This window comes from Zingiber officinale, chromosome 4A (genome assembly GCF_018446385.1).
Source record: "Zingiber officinale cultivar Zhangliang chromosome 4A, Zo_v1.1, whole genome shotgun sequence".
Classification (NCBI taxonomy): Eukaryota; Viridiplantae; Streptophyta; class Magnoliopsida; order Zingiberales; family Zingiberaceae; genus Zingiber; species Zingiber officinale.
The window spans coordinates 146,253,091-146,281,012 of NC_055992.1; the positions used below are offsets into that span (position 1 = coordinate 146,253,091).

General features: G+C 39.6%; 1 protein-coding gene across 1 annotated transcript; it reads right to left on the reverse strand.

Annotated features, from left to right (window-relative positions):
- Positions 1 to 4,043: 4,043 nt before the first annotated feature.
- LOC121972901 lies at positions 4,044 to 4,403 on the reverse strand. The gene is made up of 2 exons (XM_042524518.1): positions 4,167 to 4,403; positions 4,044 to 4,115 (listed from the first exon to the last, which is right to left on the reverse strand). The coding sequence occupies exons 1-2, from the start codon at positions 4,401 to 4,403 to the stop codon at positions 4,044 to 4,046; spliced, it is 309 nt and encodes a 102-aa protein (XP_042380452.1).
- Between the last annotated feature and the right edge of the window lie 23,519 nt (positions 4,404 to 27,922).

Consider the following 27,922-nt stretch of genomic DNA (forward strand, 5'->3'; position numbering starts at 1 on the left):
AACTAAGTAAAAGCTACTACCTCTTGGTAAATAGCAAGTAACTAAAGGTTAGACAGTTAGTTGTTAGTAAATAATTTGGTTACTCATGCTTGGACTATGAGAATTTAAATTATTTTTGGCTGGCTGGACTCAAGGGGGAGTGAAAAAAAATAATATTTTTTGACTTGGATTTAAAATTATTTTTGACTTAGTATTTTTGAATTGAATTTAAAATTATTTTTTTGACTTGATTTTAAAACAAAATTATTTTGACTTGAAAATTATTATTTTTTCATTCTTTTATGACTTGGAAAATTATTTTTACTTGAATTTAAAATCCTTTTACTTGGATTTAAAAATTATTTTTACTTGAATTTAAAATCATTTTACTTGGATTTAAAAATCATTTTACTTGGATTTAAAAATTATTTTTACTTGAATTTAAAATCATTTTACTTGGATTTAAAAATTATTTTACTTGGATTTAAAAATAATTTTTGACTTGAACTTAAAAAACTATTTTACTTGGACTTAAGGTTTGATTAAATTATTTTGAAGTCTGAATTAAAAATCTGAGCCTAGTATTTTTCAAAATATTTTTTCAATTTTGACTAAGTACTCACTAAAACTTCAATTTAAATTAACTTGGTTTTAATCATGAATTTAATTTGACTTGCAAACGTATTATTTTGAATTTTTGGCTAGATAATATTTGCTAAGCTATTACTTTAAGTCTTGAACTACTAGTTTCAAACAAACAATGCTTCCTTTCAGGGGGAGCAAACTATCATTTCTTTTCATCCCTTTTTATACTTTATATTTTTTATATATGGCAAAGGAGGAGAGGAAAGTGAAAGTAAAAGTAAATAAAAGATAAAAGTGAAAATTAGAACATTTTTCAATTTACCCGCAGGTGAGTGAGGTGAGCCAGTTATCTTTGTTGTTCCTTTGTATTTGATCACTGGTTGTAGTACTATTTCAATCTGAGGTTGGGTTACAGATCCAATCAGTAGCACTTAAACCTTTTGGATCCCGGCAAGTGTTGATTTTAGGTATTTGATTTAGGGATAAGTAATTCCAGGTAGCTGCGGCCAGAAAATTTTGATAGTAGGTTCCTCAGGATTGGAGCAGCGTTGAGACATCAGGAATTGGGTAAGTTTTGTGTTAAGTTGTTATTGAACTAAATACTAAATTGGGTGAGTTTGATGTAAGATTATTGAATAGGTTTGGAGATTTTATTTAGCTATATAGCTAAATACATTATGTTTGATATCACAGGACTTTGATTCAACACGGTGTCTCGACGAGGAATCTATTTCGGATACGTTCCTCTTATTGGAGGCGGGTACTTTGACTTATCTTTTTAGATATATCATTTGATATGCATAGTAGTTTTTTTTTAACAAGTAGTAATGATTATGTTTAGAATGCAGACTTGAGTAAGGGGTGGTAGGTCAATTGTATAAATATTATTTTCCTAATTTTCTTAAGTGTAATTTCAGAATTTTTGAGATTTTAAATTAAATATTTAGAATTAGAAAAAGTTACTAAGTATCCAGAGTCACACAATTGACTTATGCTAAGTAAGTTAAAATTAAATTTATCAACTAATAAGACTTTTCGAATAATGAAATCGAAACTCAGTTCGATATTACCTGCTCTGATTACCTTAAGTTTTCCGTCGTTGTCAAACGCAATTGACTCTAAGTTCTTGAGTTTTAGCTTGGTGAATTTCAATCGGTCTCTAGTCATGTGTTTGGAGAATCCACTATCCAATATTCATTGGTCCAAATCATTATGTCCTATACATGAAGTATTTAATTTGAATGCAATTTTAACATATTATAAGATAGATTGATTAAATTCAACCTCTTATTTTTTTCCTCACCCAATCTAGATTGACAATCATGTTATGCTTATGGGTGTTTGTGAGATAGTTGATTGAGTTTAATTTTGGTTAATTTTGATTTAGGTTTAATTAGATTAATTGAATTAGGTTTAAGTTTAATTAATTGAATTAAATTAAGTTTAATTAGATTAATTGAATTAGGTTTAATTAAATTAAGTTAATTAGATTAATTGAATTAAATTAAGTTTAATTAGATTAATTGAATTAGGTTTAATTAAATTTAGTTTAATTATATTAATTGAATTAAATTAAGTTTAATTAGATTAATTGAAATAGTTTTAATTAAATTATGTTTAATTAGATTAATTGAATTAAATTAAGTTTAATTAGATTAATTGAATTTGGTTTAATTAACTAATTTTTATTTTAAACCTAAGTTCATCTCATCCTTTTATAGATTGTCAGGGAAGCTTATAAATTTTGTGAGATGGTTAATTTTATCTTCAATTTAGATTAAAATCTAAGGATTTATTTACATTTGAGTTACACTAAGATTTAACAGTTAATCAATTAAACATTCATTTTAATAATTGACTTCCAAGCTGTGGCAAGGCACTAGGCCTTCTTGGATATTAAAGCAACAACCATTTCTAAACAAAGTCTTTTAAAGAAATTAAATATTAAATTTTCTTTTTGAGAATCCTTGGTCTAACTAAACAAGCATTGATCAAGCCTAAGCCTTTATCTATTCTAATCTAAGTATGTATAAGGAAAGCGGTAAAACACACATCATACAAGTTTATCTAATAAAGAAGATGGTCTTTCTATTGACTTCCCCTGGATCATAACTTCGATAAGGTTCATCAAGGTAGTAGACTTGATCCTTGGGGATCTAATATTGGTCAAGGTTAAACTTAGGGGTCCATGTTTGGATAATTTTTCTATTTGTTCGATTAACTAGAGACAGGTAAGATTTAAATTTGTTTTTGGCCTCATATCCGAGTCTGGATCATATGGCTCTTTGTTTTCCAAGGATCAAATCAAGATTCTTGGAACCTAAAGTGAATCGTTCCAACGAGTCCTTAAGTTCCTTGACTTAACTTTTCAAGTTAAAATTTTCTTCCTCAAGTTGTTGGACTTAAGTTGAGGTTCCAACTTGAACAGGTTCGGTCAAGGAGCTTGGGTTAGTTACTTCCTTGAGGGATTTGACCTCCTCTTGCAGTGACTTGATCTGAAGGTTGAATTTAACCAACTTTCTAGACAAGTAGGAAATTAAATTATGTGATCTAATTAAAGAAATACTTATAGTGTATTGGAAACCTTCTGAACCGAATACAGATCTATGGCTTCATTCAAACTCAGCTTTCAATTCGCTCTCGATTTCAGACTCATCAACTTGTTCTTCAGCCGAAAGCGTGAGGAAGCTTGTCTATTCAGGATCTTCGTCGGAGTCTTCTGATGACGATTCATTGCACGTTGCTTGTAGCTAGTGCCTTCTTCTTTCATTGCTTCTTTGTTTTCTTCTAGTTTAGACAGTTTGCCTTGATATGTCCCTTCTTGTTGCAGCCATAGTAGGTGACTTCAGACTTGGCCTTTGTATTTAGACTTGGTTGTGTCATCTTCGACTGGATCACCTTCTTGATCTCACATTTTGTGAAGCCCTTCTTTTTCATATACATTTTTCATACTAGGTTGATGAGCTCGGTGGTGATCTCTTCGTCATTTTCCGAGTCTAATTTATCTTCAGACTTGGGTCTAGTCCGACGCTTGTTCCTTGACTTCCTTGTCTTGCTTGTACCTGCAGCCAATGCAATACTTTTCTTGACTAGAAGTGCCTTAGTATGTTCAAGAAGTTCAAATTCAAAAAATAATTTATCTAACCTAATTAAGGAGAGATCCTTAGAGACTTTGTAAGCATCTACCATAGATGCCCACAAAGTGTTCCTTGGAAAAGCGTTAAGGGCATACCTTATAATGTCACGACTTTCTACCTTCTTGACTCCTTTGTCTTGCTTGTACCTGCAGCCAATGCAATACCTTTCTTGACTAGAAGTGCATTAGTCTGTTCAAGAAGTTCAAATTCAAAAAACAATTCATCTAACCTAATTAAGGAGAGATCCTTAGAGACTTTGTAAGCATCCACCATAGATGCCCACAAAGTGTTCCTTGGAAAAGCGTTAAGTGCATACCTTATAACGTCGTGACTTTTTACCTTCTAACCAATTGTGTGGAGACCATTGAGAAGGTCTTGGATGCGTGCATACAGTTGACTCACCGACTCACCATCCTGCATTTTAATGTTGTATAGTTTGTTTAAAATTAAATATCTTTTTCTTACCTTTGTGTCGAAGGTGCCCTCGTCTAGCTCGATTAGCTTTTCCCATAACTCCTTAGCGATGTTGAAGGGGTCGACCTGGTTCAACTCTTCTTTGGTTAAGCCACATTGGAGGGTCTTGGTTGCCTTTGCATCGACTTTGATCTTCTTCATTACACTTTGGTCCCAGTTTTCACATGATATTGGTTTTCCAGTGTCGTCGAGTGGAAGTGAGAAGCTGGTTTGGATGATGATCCACATAACAACTTATGTTTGAGGTGATACTCCATTTGGCTCTTCCAGCAGCCGAAATCATCGCCAGAGAATAGTGGTGGGTATGCGGTATTGTAGCCTTCTTGGTATGTCATTTGAAAAACAAACCTTGCACACAATAAACCAAGGAAACTTGATCTTGGATTAGTAGTGCAGAATAAAGAACTTATGAAAAACTAAAAGAACTTGAGCGGTATTGCACCAACTTCAAGAAAAAGACTTGATTGAAAAAAATGATCGGAAGGGTAATCATACCAATTCTAATTGACTCTGAAAAATTTAAAAATAATACCACGAAAAAATTACTTGAATAGTGGTTTCACCGATTCAAAGCAGCCCCGCTATGATACCGATTGTAGGATCATTGCGCTAGAGGGGGTTGAATAGCGCTCGTGGCTTTTATGTTCGTTTAAAACTTTAGAGAGACAAACGCAGTAGAATAAAGGAAAACACAAGAAAACGAACGCAATGCTAACAAGGCTAAGATTTACTTGGTTTGGAGCCTGTAATGACTCTTACTCCCAGGCCCGTATTCGATGAGTGCTTTCGATGGGCTATTAGTTCGAAATAATACAAGTAAAGATTTACAACTTTTGAAGAACTAAAATAATTTAAATGTACCAACAATCTATAAATTTGAAGAATTGAACCATCGATCGTTAGAGTGGCATTTGGGCGTCATAGAAGCATTTTTTTTTAGCAGTGCATAGGAGCAGAAGATGATTGACATGATGTAATAAAGTTGTTGGTCGAAGCCTTCTTTTATATCCCCGTCCAGGCGCCTGGACCCTGCTAACATGGCGAAGTTTCATCAAAACTTCATCCCTAAAGTTTATCCACTTCCGGGAGCCTAGACTGCTGACGTGGATTGGCCAGTCCTCGCGCTCCAACTCAGCGTGTCATTAAAATTTTGGCAAGCACCTACGGGCATCCAGACCTCTAGGGTGCCTAGACGGGCACCCGCCCGGGCTTCTTTTGCAATGAAAGTTGTTTGGGTGCCCGGATCACCATTTTTGCCAAGTCATTTTTCTATAAAATAGGGTTAATCCAGGCAATAATATATATGGAATGATAAGTTTTGACAGCCTTCAGACTGTCCGATCTTGACGTTGAGTTTCACTAAAACTCTAGGTCGGACCAACGTCTGATGTTCCCTCTTCGGGGAGCGCGTCCTCACCTACTCCTCTTAGAAAAAATTACCTTTTGCCAGACCGGTCCTCCTAGTCGCCTGGACTTTTACTCAGCATTCGAGACTTAAGGACTTCATCCTGGACATCCGATCTCTAACCCGTCTAATCTTCCGCCTGGTGTCTGCTACCCTAGGACTTTTACTTATCATCCTCAATTCTAGGATTTTGCCCAATGCCTCGAACTACCAAGACTTTGCCTAGTCCCTTGACCAGGACTTCATTGCATAACCACAGTTATGACTTTTCCTTTACCTAAGATCACTTAAGACTTTCCTGCACACTCAGTTTAACTTGTTAGAATGACAATAATACTTAACTTGGAACCCTTTGTCATTATCAAAATTCAGGTTCGATTGTCTGGTGTTCCCTGCACTAACAAACCGATCATACGGTCAATTTGAATCTTCAACCGCCTCATTTGCATCTAATCTAGATGATGCTACTCACTGAGTTTACACTATTTTGATCAACTATAAGCCCTTTCTAGTTGATTGATCCTACTAGCTAAGTTTGGATCTAATTTAGATCACATTGGTGATTGAGTCATCTCTAGTTCCAATCACTTGGAAAATAGTTTAGGTTGACTAATGTTCCAATCGATTGGATAACCCTTCTAGTTGGCCGAAACTTTGACTTTTCTACTAAAACTTAGTTCACCTAAATTGAATTCTACCATTCTCCCAAATACAAGTTTAGGCCCCTGAAATGCATTGAGTTTGTTGTCTCCCTTCTTATGTTATCTGTCTTGTGTTTTTGCATCTTTTGCTTTAGGTGTGCTAGCCTCTGATACTCCTCGTTCTTATGGTCCCTTATGTTGGAACCCCAAGGTTATTTTGGTGTGATCAACAAGTTAAGTTATGTCCTGTGTGTTTCTAACCTTGTGTCTAAGTGTGTAGGAGCTTAGGAGCACAGGTAGTCGAGCGGAAGACATAGCTAGTGAGAAGGACGGCAGTCCGAGGGACGAGGTGCTGCGGAAGAGTACACCGGCGAACGAGAAGGAAGCATGCGGTGGTTTCGAGGGACGAAAGCCGGAGCGGAAGATTGCTCGGGGAGCAAGAGACGCAGCTAGCGAGAAGGACGGCACGCGGTGCGTCCGAGGGACGAACACTGCGGATGAGTAAGCCGGTGGACGAGAAGGAAACACGCGGCGATTCCGAGGGACAAGAAGCCGGAGGGAAGCCCGCTCGAGAAGATCGAAACTTGGGTACGAGTGAGCCCTTTTCCGGATGGCAGAGATCACCCAAGCGAGCGGATCCGAAGGAGAAGAACTGGACTGAGGCGGGACTGAACCAGAGAAAAGGTCCCGGACGAAAAAGTCAACATCTGTTGACTTTGGGCTCTGGGGCGCCCGGAGCAGTATGGGGCGCCTGAAGCCCTCCGGGGCGCCCGGAACCCTTCCGAGCGCCCGGACCAGACTTTTGACCAGGATTGAGATTTGACTCGATCTGATCGTTGGGGGATAAAATTTATCCCCCCCCCCCCAGGGCACTCGGAACCCCTTCGGGGCGCCCCGACCAAGGCTTATAAATATAGCCTTGGTCTAGAAGCTTTTCAACGAACTCAGAATTGTAAATCCAATGCTTGTGCGCTTTAGAGTTTTAGTTGAGCTTCTTTCTTTTTGTACGTCAACGTTGTAAGAGGCTTCTCCACCTGAAGGAGATTGATATTGGGTTTAATCTTCCTTGGATTAACAACCACATCAGTTGTAACCAAGTAAACACTCGTGCCTCTTATTTTATGCTTTTGATTTACTGCTTTGCTTTTATTATGCACGTGTTAGCTTAAAGAGTTCGAGAAGGGTTGTTTGTTTTTTTATTTTGCAGGATATCCAACAACCCCCCTTCCAGTTGGCCCAACGGTCCTACAAGTGGTATCAGAGTCGAGGCGCTTCAGGAGGACTAACCAGCGATCGAAGCAACGATATGACCGGAGCTAACATCTATCCACCAACATTCGAGGGGGAGTTCGCATTCTGGAAGCGACGAATGGAGGTTTACTTTAAAACTGATTTCTATATGTTATTAATAATGAAGTATGGTTTTATAATGCCCAAAAGCGAAGAAGGAGAAGAACTTAAGGAGCATTAATGGACTGACGAGCAGCACGACAAATTCATGGCAAACGGTAAGGCTGAATCCAGTCTTTTGAGCGTATTACCTGCTAAGGATCTCAACAGAGTCGGAACATACAAAAGCGCAAAGGAACTTTGGTAAAGGTTCTTGAAGCTTTATAAGAACCACCTACAGTCGAATCCAACTCCTCAATAGACATCGAGTCACCGACAGAAGAGTCAGAGATCAAGGAAATTACCGAAACATCTCTCACCACCGAGCATCACCAGAAGACGCAATCAGCTCTTCCTCAATAAACATCGAGAGCATCAATAAAGGGGGAGTAACGTCGGAAGAAAATAACTCGACAGGGGGAGAACCAACGGTCGAAAGGTAAGTCAGGTATGGACTCCAACTTCTGAACAATTAGTTAAATCAATCAAAATGTCGCCGAAAGAATTTTGTGAATTAAAAATTGAATCGTCGAAAGAATTTTTCGAATTAGAAAATCTTCTGACGAATAAATTTTATAAAATACGAAATATTTTTTCGAATGAATTTTGTAAATTAGAGATATTATTGAAAGAGTTTTTCAGATTATCGATAGAGTTGTTCAAATTAAAATTTATGTTGTCAAAATATTTTTGTAAATTACAAAATATTTTGTCGAACAAATTATGCAAATTAGAAATGTTGTTGAAAACTTTCTTCGAATATTTTTTCGAATTACAAATTACTTTCTCGAAAGAGTTTTGCGAATTATAAACAAAAAAATCATTAAATAATAATGAGTTGAAAGAATTTCGAACAATAGCCTGTCGATTAAAGATTCTCGACAAACTAATAATAGAAATTAACATGATATAATTCTCTGCATGTTTAATACTGTCTGCTTTAAATCTGAAAAATTGTGATCTAAAAAATAATGAAAGATTAAAATGGAAATTTAGATATGTGGCAGTAACTTGAGAATGAACTCTACTTAAATAAAAAAAATTATATATATAATAAGTCAAAAGTTATTTTCTGCCTTAAATTCTTTTTCAAAAATAATTTTTACAAAAATCTAGAAATTTCTCAAATTTCTTGTGAAAAATTATTTGACTTAGAAATTTTTCTTGACTTAGAAATATTTTCCAGAAAATCATGTTGACTTAGAAAGTGTCAACCCTTAGATTGTTTTCTTGAAACCCCATTTTTTTTTTGTGATCAAAGGAGGAGAAGGGAAAGTATAAGTCTAGGGGGAGGTAGATAGATTTAATTTTTTATCTTTTTTATCTTTTTGCACTTAAATTGCAAATTAAGTTAATTTACTTAATTTTATTTAATGTCTATTTTAATCCTAGCTTAACTTGGGTTGATCACACCAAAAAGGGGGAGATTGTTGGAACCCCAAGGTTATTTTGGTGTGATCAACAAGTTAAGTTAGGTCCTGTGTGTTTCTAACCTTGTGTCTAAGTGTTCAGGAGCTTAGGAACACAGATAGTCGAGCGGAAGACGCAGCTAGCGAGAAGGACGGCAGTCCGAGGGATGAGGTGTTGTGGAAGAGTACACCGGCGGACGAGAAGGAAGCGTGCGGTGGTTCCGAGGGACGAAAGCCGGAGCGGAAGATTGCTCGGGGAGTAAGAGATGCAGCTAGTGAGAAGGACGGCACGTGGTGCGTCCGAGGGATGAACACTGCGGATGAATACGTCGGTGGACGAGAAGGAAACACGTGGCGATTCCGAGAGACGAGAAGCCGGAGGGAAGCCCGCTCGAGAAGATCGGAACTAACTTAGGTTCGGGTGAGCCCTTTTCCGGATGGCAGAGATCACCCAAGCGAGCGGATCCGGAGGAGAAGAATCGGACCGAGGCGGGACTGAACCAGAGAAAAGGTCCCGGACGAAAAAGTCAACATCTGTTGACTTTGGGCTCTGGGGCACCCGGAGCAGTCCAGGGCACCCGAAGCCCTCCGGGGCGCCCGGAACCCTTCCGGGCACCCGGACCAGACTTTTGACCAAGATCGAGATTTGACTCGATCTGATCATTAGGGGATAAAATTTATCCCCCCCAGGGCGCCCAAAACCCCTTCAGGGCGCCCCGACCAAGGCTATAAATATAGCCTTGGTCCAGAAGCTTTTCAACGAACTCAGAACTGTAAATCCAACGCTTGTGCGCTTTAGAGTTTTAGTTGAGCTTCTTTCCTCTTGTACGTCAACGTTGTAAGAGGCTTCTCCGCCTGAAGGAGATTGATATTGGGTTTAATCTTCCTTGGATTAATAGCCACATCGGTTGTAACCAAGTAAACACTCGTGCCTCTTATTTTATGCTTTTGATTTACTGCTTTGCTTTTATTATGTAAGTGTTAGCTTAAAGAATTCGAGAAGGGTTGTTTGTTTTTTTATTTTGCAGGATATCCAACAACCCCTCTTCCAGCTGGCCCAACGGTCCTACACCTTAGGTATCTCATACCATCCTTATCAGAGCTTCCATGCATGGACCCTAAGTTATCAGGTAACCTTATGTGTATTCCTAAGTCCTTGCACACTTAAACACATACATTAAATAACAATTCAAGACTAACATAAACTTTTTATCTATCAAAACTCATGGCCAAACCACTCTAGGTACTAGCACAATGGAGATTGAAGAATCTCTATTGTGTTAGTCACTATTTCAAAGGTTAGTAGTCGCCCATGATTTACCTCTTCCGTGTTGGCCCTAGGACGGGTTGGTGAGGGCACTGGGGGCGAACGTATTCGCCTTTTGCTTCCACAATATGTAGGTGCAGCGGAGGCCGGCAAGAGGGGGGTGAATTGCTGAAAACAAAAATTAAACTATACCCTCCTCGTACTTTCAACTCAATTAGTGCAATAGTGATAAATTAATAAAGCAATAAAAACTAAATAAAGAAATACAGAGAATATCAGGATTTTAACCTGTTACAACCAAGAAGGTTGTTAATCCAGGACAGTAGAAAAAGCGCAGTAGAAAAATTCTCCTTCTCTGAAGGCGGAGAAGCCTTTTACACTTTAGAAGCTCAGAACTATTGCTAGGAAACACTACACAGTTGATTGCTTGAGTTGTTATTGAATTCCTAGCTCCAGGGGCCTTTATATAGGTCCTGGAAATCTTATCCCGAGAGTCCAAGGCGCCTCCAACAGGGTTCAAGGCGCCTCCAACTCGATCTGCGGATAAAACTTTATCCGCAGCGCAAATGGTCAAACTGGCCTGCTCAAGGCGCCTTAAACAATCCATTCAAGGCGCCTTCAATGTGTTTAAGGCGCCTTCAAGGTTCCTGCTACAGTAATTTCTGCTACAGTAATTTCTGTTACAGTAACTTCCACCCTCTTTTGACTCCTTTTCCTCTTCACTTTATCTTCCGAAGCTCCGTTTGTTTGGGTGATTTCGGCCAACCAAAATAGGGCTCACCCGAACCCAATTTCCGGCCTTCCTCGAGCAGCCTTCCATCCCAGCTTAACGTCCCTTGAACGCCGCGCACGCTCTTCACGCCCACCGGAGTACTCTTCCGCAGCTCTCTCGTCCTTCGGACGCACCGAGCCCGTCGGCTCCCTTCCCGTGTCGTCCTTCTCGCTAGCTGCGTCTTCCGCTCGACTTCCTGTGTTCCTAAGCTCCTGCACACTCAGACACAGGGATCAAACACAGCAGGACCTAACCAACTTGGTTGATCACATCAAAACTACCACGAGGTCCAACAATCTCCCCCTTTTTGATGTGCATCAACCCAAGTTCAAGTTAGAGTTAAAATAGACATAAAAAGTAATTTTAAAGAAAAATTACTAAACTAACAAGTTAAGTATAATTTTTGCAATTAGTAAAATTGCAACAAAAAATAGAAAAAGAAATTTAAATTTTAAATTTTTTCTAACTCCCCCTAAACTTGTACTTTTCTCTCCCCCTTTGATCACAGCAAAAACGGGGTTAATAAAAATAGATAAAATTAATTTTCCATAAGTTCTTAATTTTGATTTAGGAAATTTATTTAAGCATGCATCAGATTCCAATTTTTCAATTTCTAATTTTAATTTATCATTTTCTGATTTTATATTATCGTACATTTCAAGTGGACATGCTTTTGCTAATTTCATTTTTAATTCTTTATTTTCTTTTTCTAATTCGAATAAGTCTTTAGAAAGCGATTTAATAAATCGAAAAGACTGAGACGGGGTTAGATTGCGTACCTTACTTACCTGATCTGGTGGCGCTCCCCCTTCACTGCTGCTTTCTTCTTCTAATGTTCCTCCCCCTTCATCGATGCTCATCTATGAGCTTGAGTCTTTTTTTGGCTGATGGTTCACCATTAGCGCTAACCCCGAGAATTCTTCGATGTCTAACTCAGAGGATGACGAATCTGACCAGGTAGCCTTCAGGTTCTTGTGCTTGGAGGGATCTGGTTTCTTGTATTTTGACTTTTCCCTGTCTTTCTCCTTTCTCTTTAGCGTTGGGCAGTCATCTTTGATGTGCCCCTCTTCGTTGCAGTTGTAGCAACGAACCGTCCTCTTCTTTCGATGATGCCTCTGCGATTTAAATTTATTACTATTGAAAAACTTATTGAAGCGTCTTACCAGTAGTGCCACTTCGGATTCGTCGACTGAGGCTTCAGAGTCAGAACAGTTCATTTTTGTCTTTAAAGCAATATTCTGACTGGTCTTCTCTATTCCATTGGGCTCTGAAACTCGAGATTCGTGAAGTTCAAAAGTGGAAAACAATTGTTCTAAAGTACTTACCTCAAGGTCCTTAGAGATGTAGTACGCATCTACTAAGGAGACCCACTCTGGAGTTCTCGGGAAGGCATTGAGCGCATATCGGATAGAATCCCGGTTAGTTACCTCTTCTCCAAGGTTCGTTAGTTGCGTTATCAGCTCCTTGATTCTCGCTTGGAGTTGCGCTACCTTCTCACCTTGGTTCATCCGAAGGTTCGTCAGCTGGTTCCGGAGGATGTCGCGCTTCGCTAGCTTCGCTTCGGAGGTACCTTCGTGAAGCTCCAGGAATTTTTCCCAGAGATCTTTCGCGGAGTCGTAGCTTCCGATCCGATTTACCTCCTGCAATGGCAGAACGCTGAGTAGGTGGAACTCAGCCTTTCCGTTGGCGACGAAATCTACTTGCTCCTTTTTCATCCAGTTATTTTCCTCCTTATCTTTTGGAACTGCATAGCCATATTTCATTATTAAAAGAATGTCAAATTCAGTTTTAAAAAATACCTCCATTTTGCGCTTCCATGTGGCGAAGTCTCCGTCGAACTTCGGGGGATGGATGTTCACTCCGGCCATCGTCTTGATCGTATTACTTCAGTTGGCGGTTAGTCCTTCTGAGGCGATCAGGCTCTGATACCAATTGTAGATGCAGCGGAGGCCGGCAAGAGGGGGGTGAATTGTTGAAAACAAAAATTAAACTATACCCTCCTCGTACTTTCAACTCAATTAGTGCAATAGTGATAAATTAATAAAGCAATAAAAACTAAATAAAGAAATACAGAGAATATCAGGATTTTAACCTGGTTACAACCAAGAAGGTTGTTAATCCAGGGCAGTAGAAAAAGCGCAGTAGAAAAATTCTCCTTCTCTGAAGGCGGAGAAGCCTTTTACACTTTAGAAGCTCAGAACTATTGCTAGGAAACACTACACAGTTGATTGCTTGAGTTGTTATTGAATTCCTAGCTCCAGGGGCCTTTATATAGGTCCTGGAAATCTTATCCCGAGAGTCCAAGGCGCCTCCAACAGGGTTCAAGGCGCCTCCAACTCGATCTGCGGATAAAACTTTATCCGCAGCGCAAACGGTCAAACTGGCCTGCTCAAGGCGCCTTAAACAATCCATTCAAGGCGCCTTCAATCCATTCAAGGTGCCTTCAATGTGTTTAAGGCGCCTTCAAGGTTCCTGCTACAGTAATTTCTGCTACAGTAACTTCCACCCTCTTTTGACTCCTTTTCCTCTTCACTTTGTCTTCCGAAGCTCCGTTTGTTTGGGTGATTTCGGCCAACCGAAATAGGGCTCACCCGAACCCAATTTCCGGCCTTCCTCGAGCAGCCTTCCATCCCAGCTTAACGTCCCTCGAACGCCGCGCACGCTCTTCACGCCCACCGGAGTACTCTTCCGCAGCTCTCTCGTCCTTCGGACGCACCGAGCCCGTCGGCTCCCTTCCCGTGCCGTCCTTCTCTCTAGCTGCGTCTTCCGCTCGACTTCCTGTGTTCCTAAGCTCCTGCACACTCAGACACAGGGATCAAACACAGCAGGACCTAACCAACTTGGTTGATCACATCAAAACTACCACGGGGTCCAACACAATAGAGATTGAAGAAGGATTGAGTGGTACATTGGAGGGACTAACCTAATAAGGACCATCAAGGCGACAATGTTAATGACAACTTGAACAAAATGAACCATATAGGTGAAGCATGATGGATAACATGTGGAGAGGGTCATGGGTCTGATGCATGCCAGAGACGATTAACCTATTAGGAGATAATCTTGGTGGAGAAGTCAAGCTGTGCATGTAAGATCTTAAGTGAATTGTAAAAGTTGAATGACATATACTTTGGACTTCAAGTAAATTATTATCTTGACCTAAGACAACCAAGAAATTACGTGCTTCAGGGTTATAGTTGATGTCTCGGGTGCTCGACAATCAGCACTCGAGCACTTTGCAATCTGCCCTTAAGTGATCGACCACTCAGGCACATGGCTACTCGGATGCACGGTTACTCAGGCACTTGGCCACTCATCCATTGGCACTCGAGCGGTCGACCACTTGGGCGCTCGACACTCAAATGCTCAACCACTCGGGCATTGGATCACTTAGGCGCTCGGTCATTCAAACACTCAGCCAATCGAGCACTCAACATAATCACTTGACTATCTCAAGGCAAAACCCACTACAAGAAAAAAGTATAACAACAATGATTTTTCACCGTTATCATAACCCCTTTAAAACTGTTGTTAAATGTCGTGTTGTTAAAGGGGATACTCAAAGACAATGATTTTTAGCCGCTGTCTTTGAAGGCAAAGACAATAATTTTACAACAGTGAAAAATCGTCGTCTTTTCCTTTAAAGATAATTGATTTTGAGTGTTGTCTTTGAGTGTATGCCTTTAATAACAGGATATTCAACAACAATTTTAAACTGCCTACAACAACGATGAAAACCGTTGTCTTTTTTTTTGATAAAAAATAAAAAAATACTAAAATTTAGTATACAATTTTCTAGTATTATAAATCATTCAAAATACTAAATTTGAAAATAAAATTTAATATATAATTTTATAACATTCAAAAATAATATTTACAACATTCTGAAGAAATTTCATAAGTAACCAACAAAATAACAACTAACAACACTATTAAAACAAAGGTAGAGCAACACAACATCCTAATCCTAGAAGAGTAACACAAAATCCTAATCCTGATATCCAGTTTTGAAGAGTTGGATCATTCGAACTACTTTTGCCAATTACAACACTAGAAGAGTAACAAAAAAGTACATCTTAATTCTCCTAATCCATCTTCTTCATCCTTGCATGTTTGCATCGTACTTGAATTGAAGTGGACCGTTCAAACTCCACCTGTAATAAAAAGATAAAAAAAGGTCACTTGATCTGAACTAAATGCTTATGAATAATAAAAAAATCTGAAATCTCATAAAGTAGACTTAATTAATTAATAATGCATCATATTGATAATCAAATTGCCATAACGATTCAATCGGAAATGTACATATTAGTAGACAATCATACCATACTTTAGTTGACCCAATTTCATCAGAACTATACCAAGAGTCTTGAGAACCTCTATTCCTTCATGAGGCATTTTGTAAATTTTGATGGCTAGACCTCGTGGTTCCTAGCCCATTATTTGTATTTCCATTGATATCACCATTTGTACATGTGTCCACTGTGATTGAGAGCTGATCAGAGGCAACAGAGACAGAAGGGTCTCCTTGATGAATTGAAGGGTCTCCCTGATGACTTGAAGGGTCTCCCTGATGACTTGAACTAGTTTTCTAATGTGTCTGGAAAAGGGGAAGTGGATATCGATGCTGCTACTGGCCATAAACATTTCTATCATGTCCCATTGATGAAGCTACTGTCCCATTAGAAGAAAATAAGCACTGTATGCAGGATATTCGTAACCTTGATACATGTCTCCATAGACTCCCTATTACCAATAGGGAAACATTTATTTATAATGCATGAAGACAGACACACTTAGTGTCTAACAACAATAGGACATGTTTGCTTTACTTTAGCTCGAGCATAAATAGTGAGGACTTAACTTGCTTCCAATACAAGAGAAAAACAATTTGATTAGTGAAGCGCAATGGAAATAGAAGAACCAAGTTACTTTAAACGATTACATACGAGAAGCATTTTTTTCTCTCTAACAAGCATAACATCCAAAATAACTCTATGGAAGAGCTAAAAAAAAATGTCTCACAGAGGATAACTCCAAAGCTGATTCAAGAAATCTAGATTAAAAATAAGGGCAGACCAGTACACAAAGTTCCCGCTATACGAGGTCCCGGAAAATAATCCATTATACGCAGCCTTATCATGCTTTTTGCAAGAGGTTGTTTTTAGGGATTCTAGAAATCTAGACAAAATATAATTTACGAAGTTGGGAGAACAGACTAATGTTTCTGAAGAAGCTAATTTAATTCACAACATTTGCACATATCAGTTATGAAGTAGATAGACATTGTGCATTAGTGTAAGTTATATGTCACACCTGCATGCCATCTTGATTCATGTATGTGGAGTAACCATTCCACTCTTTGAAAGCGTGATCATATCCTGAAGAATGCAACACAAATAACAATCATATAGATAGGAACATTGGAGCACTTACATTCAGTTTAGAATAAGCATTGCATTTAGTTTTGGGTTTGAACATTGGTGCACTTACACACTATTCAATGCCTTTTATATTTAAAGAAACCTGATAATTCATCATTGAAGATGACATAGTTATCTATAAAAATTTATTCTAAAATCAACTTAACACCATGAAAAAGAAAAATAAACATAATTAATAATAAATCCAACACAAGAACAAGCAACATAATCTTAACTGTCTTGTTGTATAAATATTTACCAAATGTATTTTCCTTCCACATGGTTGAACTCTAAATATAATTCAGAAAATATCCCAATGATAAGCCTGACAACAGAAAATACCCCAAACATAAAAATTTAGTGTAATTTGTAATTATGATAGATAATCATATAACTAGCTTCAATATTCCAACAACAAATAGATATGTAACATAACAATATACCAATACAAAGAAAACTAAAGGGACCATTAAAGGAAAGAATGCCTTAAATAAAATGAATTCAGAAAGTTACCATAGGCTCTGGATTAATCCTTTAAGTTTACATTGATCATGAGTTAAATCATTGCAGTAACATAGATTTAAATCAAAGTAGGTAAAATTCCCATTTTGGGTAGCTTGTATACCTCACGAAACCCAGCTGGAATTTCACACTAGAGGTTGAAATCGAACTCTTAAAAATCTTTAAACTCGAAATACAGAAAGTTGGAATAGAGTAGGAGGCTATACTCACCATAAAAATCCAAATTGCTACTGGAAATAGTTGAAAAAGGGATGAGTAGGTGCAAAACTCTACTAAGCTCGAACACCAACATCTCACGACTAGAAGCCCTAAGAATCCACCTGAAATCAATCATAAATTTGAAGATTTTGTGACTGAAAATTTATTCAGAAATAGGTCACGAAAAGGGCTCTATTTGGGAAGAAACAAGCATGAAAAATAGTGATTCATAGTTCAATACGAAGCTACTAATGTAAGGAACAAAACGCCTCAAATGATTTGAAAACAAGGGAGGCGGGGAGGTGAAGGGTGTCAGTGACAATGGCGAGTACGCGGAGAAGAAGTTCATCCAAAAGCAACAGAGTGAGATCTCTTTCTCCATCACAGGGTCGTTTTCATTAGGGTTTGGGTTTGATCGTTGAGTCGCATGTTTAAGAGTGCATGATGGAGAGGCCTTTTAGTTGAGGCGGCATCGGCGCCTATGGCGGAAGCGAACCTGAGGCCCATCTAGGATGGAAGGCAGTGGAGCATTTTGGTTTCCGATGAGAAGATGCAGGAGGAAGAAGTAGAGGACACTTACTGCTAGTGGATTTCATGTCAGAGGTCTTGCCGGTGAGTGTGTCCTTAATGGACTCGTGGAAGTAATCGCCGATGTGGTTGGTGGTGATGTCGGCCCTCCATGCCTTCTTCCCCTTCCGCGATCCCTTCGCCGCCTTCCCCATTCCTTACTTTGCCAACTATTACCAATTAAGAAAAATTAAATATCACATTAAATTTAATAAACACGTATTAATATTTATAAAAATATATCATAAATAATTTATTAATAAATTTTTATCAAATTTATAATAGTTTAATAAAATTGTCATCTTAGTCATAAAATACTCATATAGATAACAGTTTAATAAAAAAAATCTCATTGTCTATTACCATATAAGTAATGCTAATAGACAACAGTTGATTTAAAACAGTTCTCGTATGCTCAAAAAATAAATTCATAGACAACGGTTTTAAAAAATTGTTATCTTTGACATACATAAGATAATAGTTTTTTAAAAACCGTTGTCTTATTTTTTAAAAAATGGTCAACAATAACAATTTTCAATAAAACTGTTGTTAAATGGAAAAAGATGACAGTTTTTTGAAAAAATCGTTGTCTACTGTGTGTGGTTGAATCCCAAATTTCTTGTAGTGGCCATGTGAGCATGTCTTGCTAACCTAGTATGGATAGGATACCTACAGTTCAATAATATATCAAAGAGGAGTCATTGTTTCATATTGTTAGTATTAGCCCTAAGAGCGAATTATAAGATTATTAGACTTATTGGGTTAATGGATATGTATTGGCTTATTAGGTTAATGGTTAATTTAATATGCTAAAATCCAACCCATTAAAGATGATTAATGAAAATTATTTATGCATTGAAGAAAGAAGGCTAAAATGTATGAAACACTTGGTATTCATTGGATGAATATAAAAACCTTTTGAGTGAAATTTGTAAATGAGATTGATCATCTTTTTCTTCCTTCTCCTCTTCTTCTTCTTGGCCAAACCTCCTAAAGTAGCTAGCACTACGAAGGTGGTTCTTCTCCGAATCTAAGTCCGTGTGATGAATGGGAAACGTATTCGTGTGGAAACCGTACGTAGAGGCGTGGACGTCTGATCGTGCTAAGATCTGTATCCGAATCAAAGCTACTGTCGAGAGTACCGGTCATGTAACAAAGATAACTATTCTATCTGATAGAGTAGTAAGAATACGTATACCGTATTTGCAAGGATCTTTGAAAGGATCCTTTTTCACCATATGCATTATTGTTTTATGTATAAGATCCCTACACACATTGACAACTTATCAACCAAGGAGAAAGTGAGTGTTGCAACCAAACCATTAACCCACATTGTCATCAATGGCAGTGTCACATAAATGCCAAGTCAGTGTTTTAATGGTAGATGGACGAAAAGTTTGGGGGTGCTAAATTTAACGTGAATATGAACATTATGAAAAACTTAAAAAGAATAAACATTTTTGAGAAGACTACTCTATTTGAGCTAAATCTATATACTTGAGTGAAAAAAAATTCCTTGATACACATTAATCTTTGAGAAGAAAAGTGGAAGAGCGCAAATAAAAGCTTGTGTTCTCGTAAAGAAAGCTTACCTTCATCCACCATCACATATTCTTTTAGACTGTCAAACCTTGATGTCTAGGTAGACCACCATGTTCACCTACAAACTGTCAAATGCATGGGTCATATGGAGTCACATCAACCTATAGGATCAGAAGCATGAGGTCATATGGGGACATGGAATGTTAGAGACATGGCGTTGACGTTGTAGACCTGACGCCACGTAAAAGTCATCACAAATCACATCTATCATTGTTGGTCTTATTTGTGATAGTCACTAGCCGCCTCATGTGGGAGTTGCAATTATTAAGCATGATACGATACGTAAAAAAAAAAATCTGATAAAAACAGTGAATCAAAAATCAAAAAGACATAAAAATCAAGAGATGCAATAGTCAATAATTAAGAGGACGTGACAAGCAACCTTCAAGAAAAGACGGAAGTTAAATCGCCTTACGTCATCAATAGTATAATTCCTGGTCAACCATAGGTAGGGCAGGTCCCCAGATATGAGACATGAGACGAAGCTTGGACTAATTCCTGGTCTGCCCCTGGCTGATTGGATCTTCCCAGCTCGGGTTTTATAGATGATCTTGGTACTTTTACTAAGAAAACTCTTGACCGGCTCTTCAACGGTCAAATCATGAAAGATGGGTCTCTCACTGTAATCTCATATAAAATCTGGTCGGTTCACCACAACTCATTCTTTTCATCAAGGCTCAGCCATGATAGCACATCTGAGTGGTCATCTCGAGCTGTCTGTAGTTGGACCCGGGCGAGACGGAAAGCACTAAGTGATAACAATGTCAGGGAATTGTAATCTCCTGTCAAAGAATAACTTCCAGATGCTAGGGAATATTTAAGTGTTCTGTCACTCTTTGAGAGTGGAACATTTCCTTCTACCAATAGGAGGTCCCTGTATAACCTCTCTCACTCGACAGGTCTTGACACCCAACATTCTCTGATAACAGTCAGACTCTAAAGGTATACAACGTCGTATAAAATGGGAGGTCCTCTTCCTTGGCCAGGTACACACACATACGTACTCGTTTTCAACAATTCTTTTTTCTATCATACACTGTTCTTCCGGGAAAAAAGGACCTAACTTGAGCGTCGGAGGATCTGCCTCGGGAACTTTTTCCTTAATTTCTGGTCTCTAATGTTTCGTATGCCTGTCTGAGTGTGTGCAGAGTCTGAGTGCCATCAGTTTTTCTACCACATCCTTTGGAGGTTCTACGTGGGGGTTTACCTTTCCGACTTGCATACACAGGGTGTGTCAAAGTCGCCTCTCCATCAACGTCAACGCTATCTCCGCCGACCTTCGTCTGACTCAGATTCTGAACAAGATCAATGCAAATCAGAGGGGTCTGACTTGACATAGGCATTCCCGATCGAGGATGTTCTTGTGACCCTAGCGCATTTTCTTGAGGACGTTTCTGATCGATGATGCCCCTAGAATGTAATCTGTTATGGGGATATTTTCAGTCTGAGATGCTCCCAAAGTATGCACAATTAAAATTCTATGTAATCTTTCCAATGCTGTTTTCAGTTGGGGATGTTTTTAAAGTGAGTACACAGCTAAAATCCTGTGTGATCTTTTCAGGGATATTTTTTATAGTGGATTTTCCCAAAGTGAGTGTAAGAATAAAGTCTTATGTGATTTTTCTCGAGATATTCTTGATTAGAATGTTCTCAAAATAAGTGCATGGTAAAGTCTTATATAATTTTTTTGAAAATGTTCTCAATTAAGAATATTCCTAAAACGAATGTATGACTGAAGTCCTATGATATACAGTTCGACCATATGATCGATCGGCGGCGCAGCTGGGCTGGCTCATTTCCCATATGATGCACTTGTTGGAATTAGTGCACTTATCCAGAATCTCGTAAAAATGGCAATTCTCAAGAGCATAGACGGTTCATTAATTCTCAAGAAGATTGGATGACTATTCGAGAAGGTTAATATTCTTTTCTTTTATTTTTTGCCAAAAAAAAAAAGAATATTAAAATTAATAGCTTTTATGATTTAATTAATTTCATGCAGTCATGAGAGGGTATATATATTTGATTTGTAACTCTCATTTTGAGATTGAAGAAAGCATAGGGCTCTGTTGTACTTGTAGCAACTCAGTTTTCCACTAAAGTCTTCTACTTCTATTTTCTTCTTGTCATTATTCTATTAAGCAGAGCCGTAACTTTCATGAGGCCAGAGAGGCAACCACCTCAGGCCCAACCCAACGAAGGGCCAATTTTTTTTAATTATACCTAAAACAAAATGAGAGACATGGACCCTAAATAATCGCTAAACCTATTCTCACGGCTTCGAGGCACACATCGATGCACGACTATTCTTTGAATGCAATTTCTTCTCTGGTGTTGCTCTTCTTTGCACGTGATTTCTTCTCCAGCGTTCTTTTCTATCAATGCATGGATTCACTGAATAAGAGGTAATCCTAATCTTATTCTTAGACCATCTTCTTCGTCTTGCAACACACGACACCAATTGTATCCTAATCATGCAACAACGTGTTGGTGTGGGAAGCATCCGACGATCGAACCTGAGTTTTGATAATGGCAAAGGATTCAAAGTTAAGGTTATTTGTTATCTAATATGGTTGAATGAGATTACAGGAAAAGCCCTAAGGTGTCTTAGGCAAAGTCCTAGCTACGGTTAGGCAAGTGAAAAACCCAAGGAGGTGGTAACCCTAGGTCCTAGGGGGTGATAACCCTAGGCGGAAAGTCTTGGCGGGTCGAAGCTTGGGGCAAAAGTCCTAGCGGCAGTAACCGTAGGTGAAAAGTCCTGATGTCGTGAACCAGGTGAAAATTCTGGACGGATCATGGAGCGGACGTCCAGTGGAAAGACCTGAAGACTCGGACGCTGAGCAAAAGTCCAATCGGTCTGGAGGACCGGACTGGTAAACAGGTATACTTTCCTGAGTGGAGTAGGTGAGGACGCATTCCCCGCTGAGGAAATAGTAGGCGTCGGTTCGACCTAGGGTTTCCGGTCGGAAATCCAAAGTCAAAATCGGACAGTCCGGTGATTGTCGAACATCGTATTATATTCATTATTATGTACTAACTTTGTGTTGCAGGGTATTTTTGGGACTAACATATCTTGCAGGGACAAAGAAGCATGTTTTGCCTCAGATGAACAGTACCCGAGGCGCCCTCCATGGAACTTGGAGGTGCCTCGGGTGCAAGGCAGAAGGAGCGCACGCAGCGAAGCTGGAGGCGCCCTCAAGGAGTGCTAAGGCGCCTCGGACGGCATTGGAGGCACCCTCAAGGGAGATAGAGGCGCCTTCAAGAGGATAGGCTGCGAAGGAGTCAAAACACATCCTCGCTGCGAGTTTTCTGGTGATGGAGGCGCCCTCAAGAGGCTTGAAGGTGCCCTCAACAACCCTTATAAGGAGGTCTCGACCAGCAGCTGAAAATAATCACTTCTGAGCCATCTTTCTTCAGCATACTGCTAACGAGACGATCAAGGAAGTTGTAACGACATTTCGACGACTTGAAGCTTCAGTTTTATGATTTCTTATTGTCGGTATAAATTTCTAGTACACTTAATTGTAATCTTAATTGTACTTTTTACGAGCTTATAGTGATTGCCCAAAATAAATGTTCAACGAGCGTGGGCCTTGGAGTAAAAGTCATCCAAGGCTCCGAATCAAGTAAAAATACTTGGGTCTTTCTGTGTTGTGTTTTATATTTTCGCTGCATTTACTCGATACGTTTTCGAATACGAAAAGCGAAAGTCATGAGCGCTATTCACCCCCCTCCTCTAGCGCTTTTCGATCCAACACAATGGTCGTTGTGCGATCTAATCACGTCGATTCTTGCAGTGCCTATCTCACACAACACGAGTTGGTGGATGGCCTTTGCTCTGTGACCTAATTGCATAGCGCGGTGGCTGTCGCACGCTACCCCGGTCGCTTGTGCGAACGACAACCTAATTGCATGGTAGTTACTACTTGTCGCCTTGCTACTACCTGCAACCATCACATTGGTCTCGGATACACTAAATGAGCTATCAATGTTATAGATTGAGAAAGAAATAGTCTGACAATTGGATTATTCAGATTTTATAAATATTTTTACCTCTAAAATAGCCAGACAAGTAGTGTTTATAATAATATATTATTTTTTATTTATTTATGTATTTAGTATATATATTATTTATAAATTGAACTTTATCATTATTTATCATAGTAAAAGGGTCACTTTTTAGTATGCGCATCAGGCCCCGTCGAATATAGGTACGGCTCTGCTATTAAGTATATTTCTTTTCCAACAATAGTACAAAGCGGGATTAAAGATAAGATGGCATCCACTTCAATGCAAATTCCTACAAGTCCATATTCAACCATTCTAGTATTCTAAAGAAGAAAAAATTATGATTTTTGGAAGGTGAAAATGAAGACTTTACTTTGTTTGAAGGTTTATGGAGCATTGCTGCTCATGGTTTTGTAGAACCTAAATCAAGGAATCAACTTTCAGCAACAAATATTGAAAAGCTTGAAGCATATCGAATGATAGATGCTAAGGCTCTTTCAAAAATTCAAGATGGAGTCACCACAACTATCTTTCCAAGAATTATGAGAGCTACTTCAACAAAGAATGCTTGGGATATTCTGGAACAAGAATTTCAAGGCGATAGCAAAGCTAAAGTTATTAAACTTCAACTCTTCGCAAAGAGTTTGAAAATCAAAGAATGAAAGAGTATATACTTATTAAAGAGTATTTCTCTAAAGTGATTGAAGTAGTCAATCATATGAGAATTTTTGGAGAAGATGTTGTTGATCAGAAGGTAATTAAAAAAATCCTTATTTTTTTGCCAGAAAAGTTTGAACATACTGTTTGATCCTGCTCAAGAGCGCGAAGCTGGATAGTCGGGGAGGTGGCAGTTCCGCTGACTAGATGAATACCTCGTTCTCTGTAAAATAAAATCAAAATCAGGGAAGAGGTCTCTAGCGTTGGTCCTCCGACGCTCAAGTCAGAAACAGGAAAGGAAAATAGTAAGTACTCAGGATAAAGTTTTTCATGCCTTTCATCATACACGGCATCCCCTTTTTATAACTTTTCGGGCGACCTTCCATATTCTCCTGTTTAATATTATTGATTACCGACAAAAGATGTATTTGTTTTGTCTTCTTCCCATTTAATGATAGATAGAGTATTTTATTTGGTTTTCTCCTTCCATTAATTATCCGTTGTTTCCTCCCCTATCATTTTATCGATTCATTGTATATAATGCCAACGCCCTTCTCCGAGCCGGACGAGTGCCCCGCTTGACTCGGGCAGCCGGCCCGCTTATCTTATTTTCCTGCCGACCGGGTTAACTGTACTCGCTTACTCAGATGGCCGATTGGACAAGGGAACCTCTGATCGGCCGATGAACCGCTTTCCCTCCGGATGCAGCTGAGCCTCGCTTAAGCCCTGGTGTTTACCGCCTTGACTTTGACCTACACCATGGCGATTGACTCGTGCCAGGTAGGCTCTTATCGCTGCATCACAAGTCTCCCCTTCAGGTCTAGTCGAAGGAGGTTGCAAGTCCGACTGACTGGACAAGATATATCTTAGGCGACTCTGAAGCTCGTGCGGCCCAAATGCTATAGTATTCGATCGGACTATGCTTGATCTGTAATTACTAGGTGACCCAGAGCCAACGCCACTCAGTTGCATTTTGTCGTTGTTGGGTTCAGCCCGGTGGCTCGTTCATTGTGCCGATTGGGCTCGTTCATTATGCCGATCGGGCTCATTCCTTGTGCCAATCGGGCTCGTTCCTGGTGCGGATCGATAAGATGAGCAACAATACTTGGCAAATTGTCTTCCATTATGTATTTCCTAGGGCGAGTCCGATCACGACTGATGTCATCCAAATTTCTTGAAGACCGTGCAAATCCCTGCTAATTATGGACAAGCATGCGGGCATACCCTTCCAATTAAGTGTATTAAATGTTATCCGATGACCGCAGGACATGTGTCCCTTACTGTCACTGCATGCTCGATGTGACAGGTTGGCATTCGCTTGTGACGAGACGTGTGCCTTTTCAAAATCAACGGTTGGATCTGCTTCTAGGTTTTTGTAACCTTAGATCGGACGGCTGAGGTCGATCGGCTGCAAGGTTTATAAACCTCGCGTGCTTCATCCTCTTCCTCACTTTTGCATCTTCGTCCTCGCCTGTGAGCATCTTGGTGACACCATGCTCTTCTCCTTCTCCGTGATCCTTCTCCGGCAATCTCCGTGATCTCTCTAGTAAGCCATCATCTCCATTCAATCGAAGTTGTTCATTGCTCTTAGTGTTCTCTTTTCCATTTGAGTTTCTTCGTTGTTTCTTTCTTCTTGTCCTCTGTGATTTCTAATGGCAAGCTCTTCTCAACCTCCAGTCTTTGTCCTTGGGCTTTGGTATACGTCCATTAAGTCTCGGTTCGACAAAGGCGATGCTGAGAATTTGAGAGCTACCTTTGAGATCCCATTTGAGTATCAAATTGGTCTTCCTTCGGCTTTTGACCGCCCGAACGAGCCACCTCCGGGTTTTGTATATTTTTTTAGGGACCAATTTACCACCGGTCTATCATTCCCAATCCACCCTTTCTTCTCTGTTGTTTGTAAATATTTTCGCATTTCTCTTCATCAACTGGTGTCGAACTCCTTTTGGTTGCTGTGAGGGGTCGTCATTTTGTTCCGCCTGCACAACATTCCTTTTACTCCTTGGCTCTTCCACTAATTCTATTATCTCAAATTGTCCGAGCCGGGGACTTTTCTTTTTCAAGCCCGAGTGGACTTAGTCTTTTTTGATAAGATGTCATCCTCCAACAAACATTAGAAGAACTACCACTTTTTCGTTCGATTTCCTGAGCAGTCGGACTTCCCAACCAACTTGGCAATTAGATGTGTCGAACCCTCCAGAGCACAAGAGATACAAGAACCGCTCGAACTACCTCCATGCAGCTTCATGCTTGGCCGATCAGAAATATCATATACACAAGTTGTTGTTGGAAGGTGTCCTCTAACTGATTTTTCCTTTTCTTTTGCAGCCCAAGTTATGTTGTGTGCTCGTCTGGTCGGCAAAGCCAAGCTCGCAGACATTGAGATCAATGCGGCAGCCGTGGCCAAATTGGAGAGTCGTGGTTTGCAATTGGTTGATCCTCAGGAAGATCCACTCGGAGAGAGCGCGGGAGCCCCAACTCAATGGAACGAAGGAGTAGCCAGCCGGATGGTCGACGATGTAGTGGTTATTGTAGTGAATCCCCCACCCGAGCAGTGTTTAGCAATTCCAGTTGTCGAGGCCTCAGAATCGGCTTCTTCAGGGGAGCCTTTGATAAGCTGTAAAAGGCGCCGCACGAAGATAACTACTCGGGAAACAACCTCTGATACACAAACTCCAACCAAGACAAGCCCACGTTTGTCATCCGAGCGGGATGAAACCTCCACACCTGTGCCTGAGCAAGTGATGGTCATCCCCCATACTTCTCTTTCATCCGATCGGACGTCATCCTTATCCGGTCTGCCACAAGGAATCATCTGTGCGCCACCAGCCACTTACCTACCACAGTCGAAGACCCAAAAGTCTCGCATCCGCCCAGCGTCGATGTCTCAGTCGGGTGGCAGAGCAACCTCAGTCCCATCTGCTCTGAGTGGCCAGCGCCACATAATGACGATCATCTATCTGTCGACTGATGAGTGGCACTACTCGGACAGTGCTGGAGCCCGGGACCCAAAGCACCAGATAATCATCCAGGGTTTGCCCACACAGATATGGGTTGTTGCACAGGCCCGTGTGGCGGTCATGCCTCCAGAGGTGCTTGCCGATAGACATACCCAGATGTCCACTGGGGTAAGTATTTTATATGTTACTATTTGTCACAGCTCGATCCTAAGAACTTTTTGTTTCCTCGCAGTATTGTGTAGAGAGCCTAGCCATGTGTCAAAGGATGGCATTTTTGGAGCAAGAAGTCAAGCAACTATGGGCCCCGAGCAGCCAATCATCTACTTCCCAGGCGCAGCTGGAGCAGATGAGTGCTGAGATGGCTCAATGATAACCATCATTTAGTCATGGTATTTTGATTCATATAAGCATACTATTTGATCTTCTCATGTGTTAATTCTACATTTATATCACATTTCATGAGTTGTATTCATTTATGGATTTAATTGTAAATTATCTTATATTTACAGGATTTGATGCTAATATTCGAATATGGTTTTTGTAGGCATCAAAAGGTAAGGACTCTAGTTTGATCAAACTAGATTGAGTTCAAATCTGAGCTTAAATAAGGAGATCAAGCTTTAGAACAATCTTGGTCGTTCATCGAAGATCGGAGCAGATCTAAGCCATCCGATGAAGATCTGTTCCATCCAACCTAATGAGGAGTAGATCAGGACCTTTGATGAAAATCAACAGATTTCGATCAAATTGAAAGTGACTTTCCATCGTTGATTAAGACCCGAAGTATTCTGGACCGTTGGATCAGATATGAGATGTGATTTAAATCGCGTGAGAAGCTACAGTGTTCGTTGGGGCTTGGGTACTCGCGATTATGGCACTGTTCATCTTCTTCCCCGAAGCTCCCGTCCACAATCCAGATCCAAGAGC

Coding starts and splice junctions, on each gene's coding strand:
- LOC121972901 (XM_042524518.1), bottom strand. CDS start 4,403: ATGTGGATCATCATCCAAACCAGCTTCTCACTTCCACTCGACGACACT. Junction 4,116..4,166: donor AGGGCACCTTCGACACAAAG/GTAAGAAAAAGA, acceptor ATTAAAATGCAG/GATGGTGAGTCGGTGAGTCA.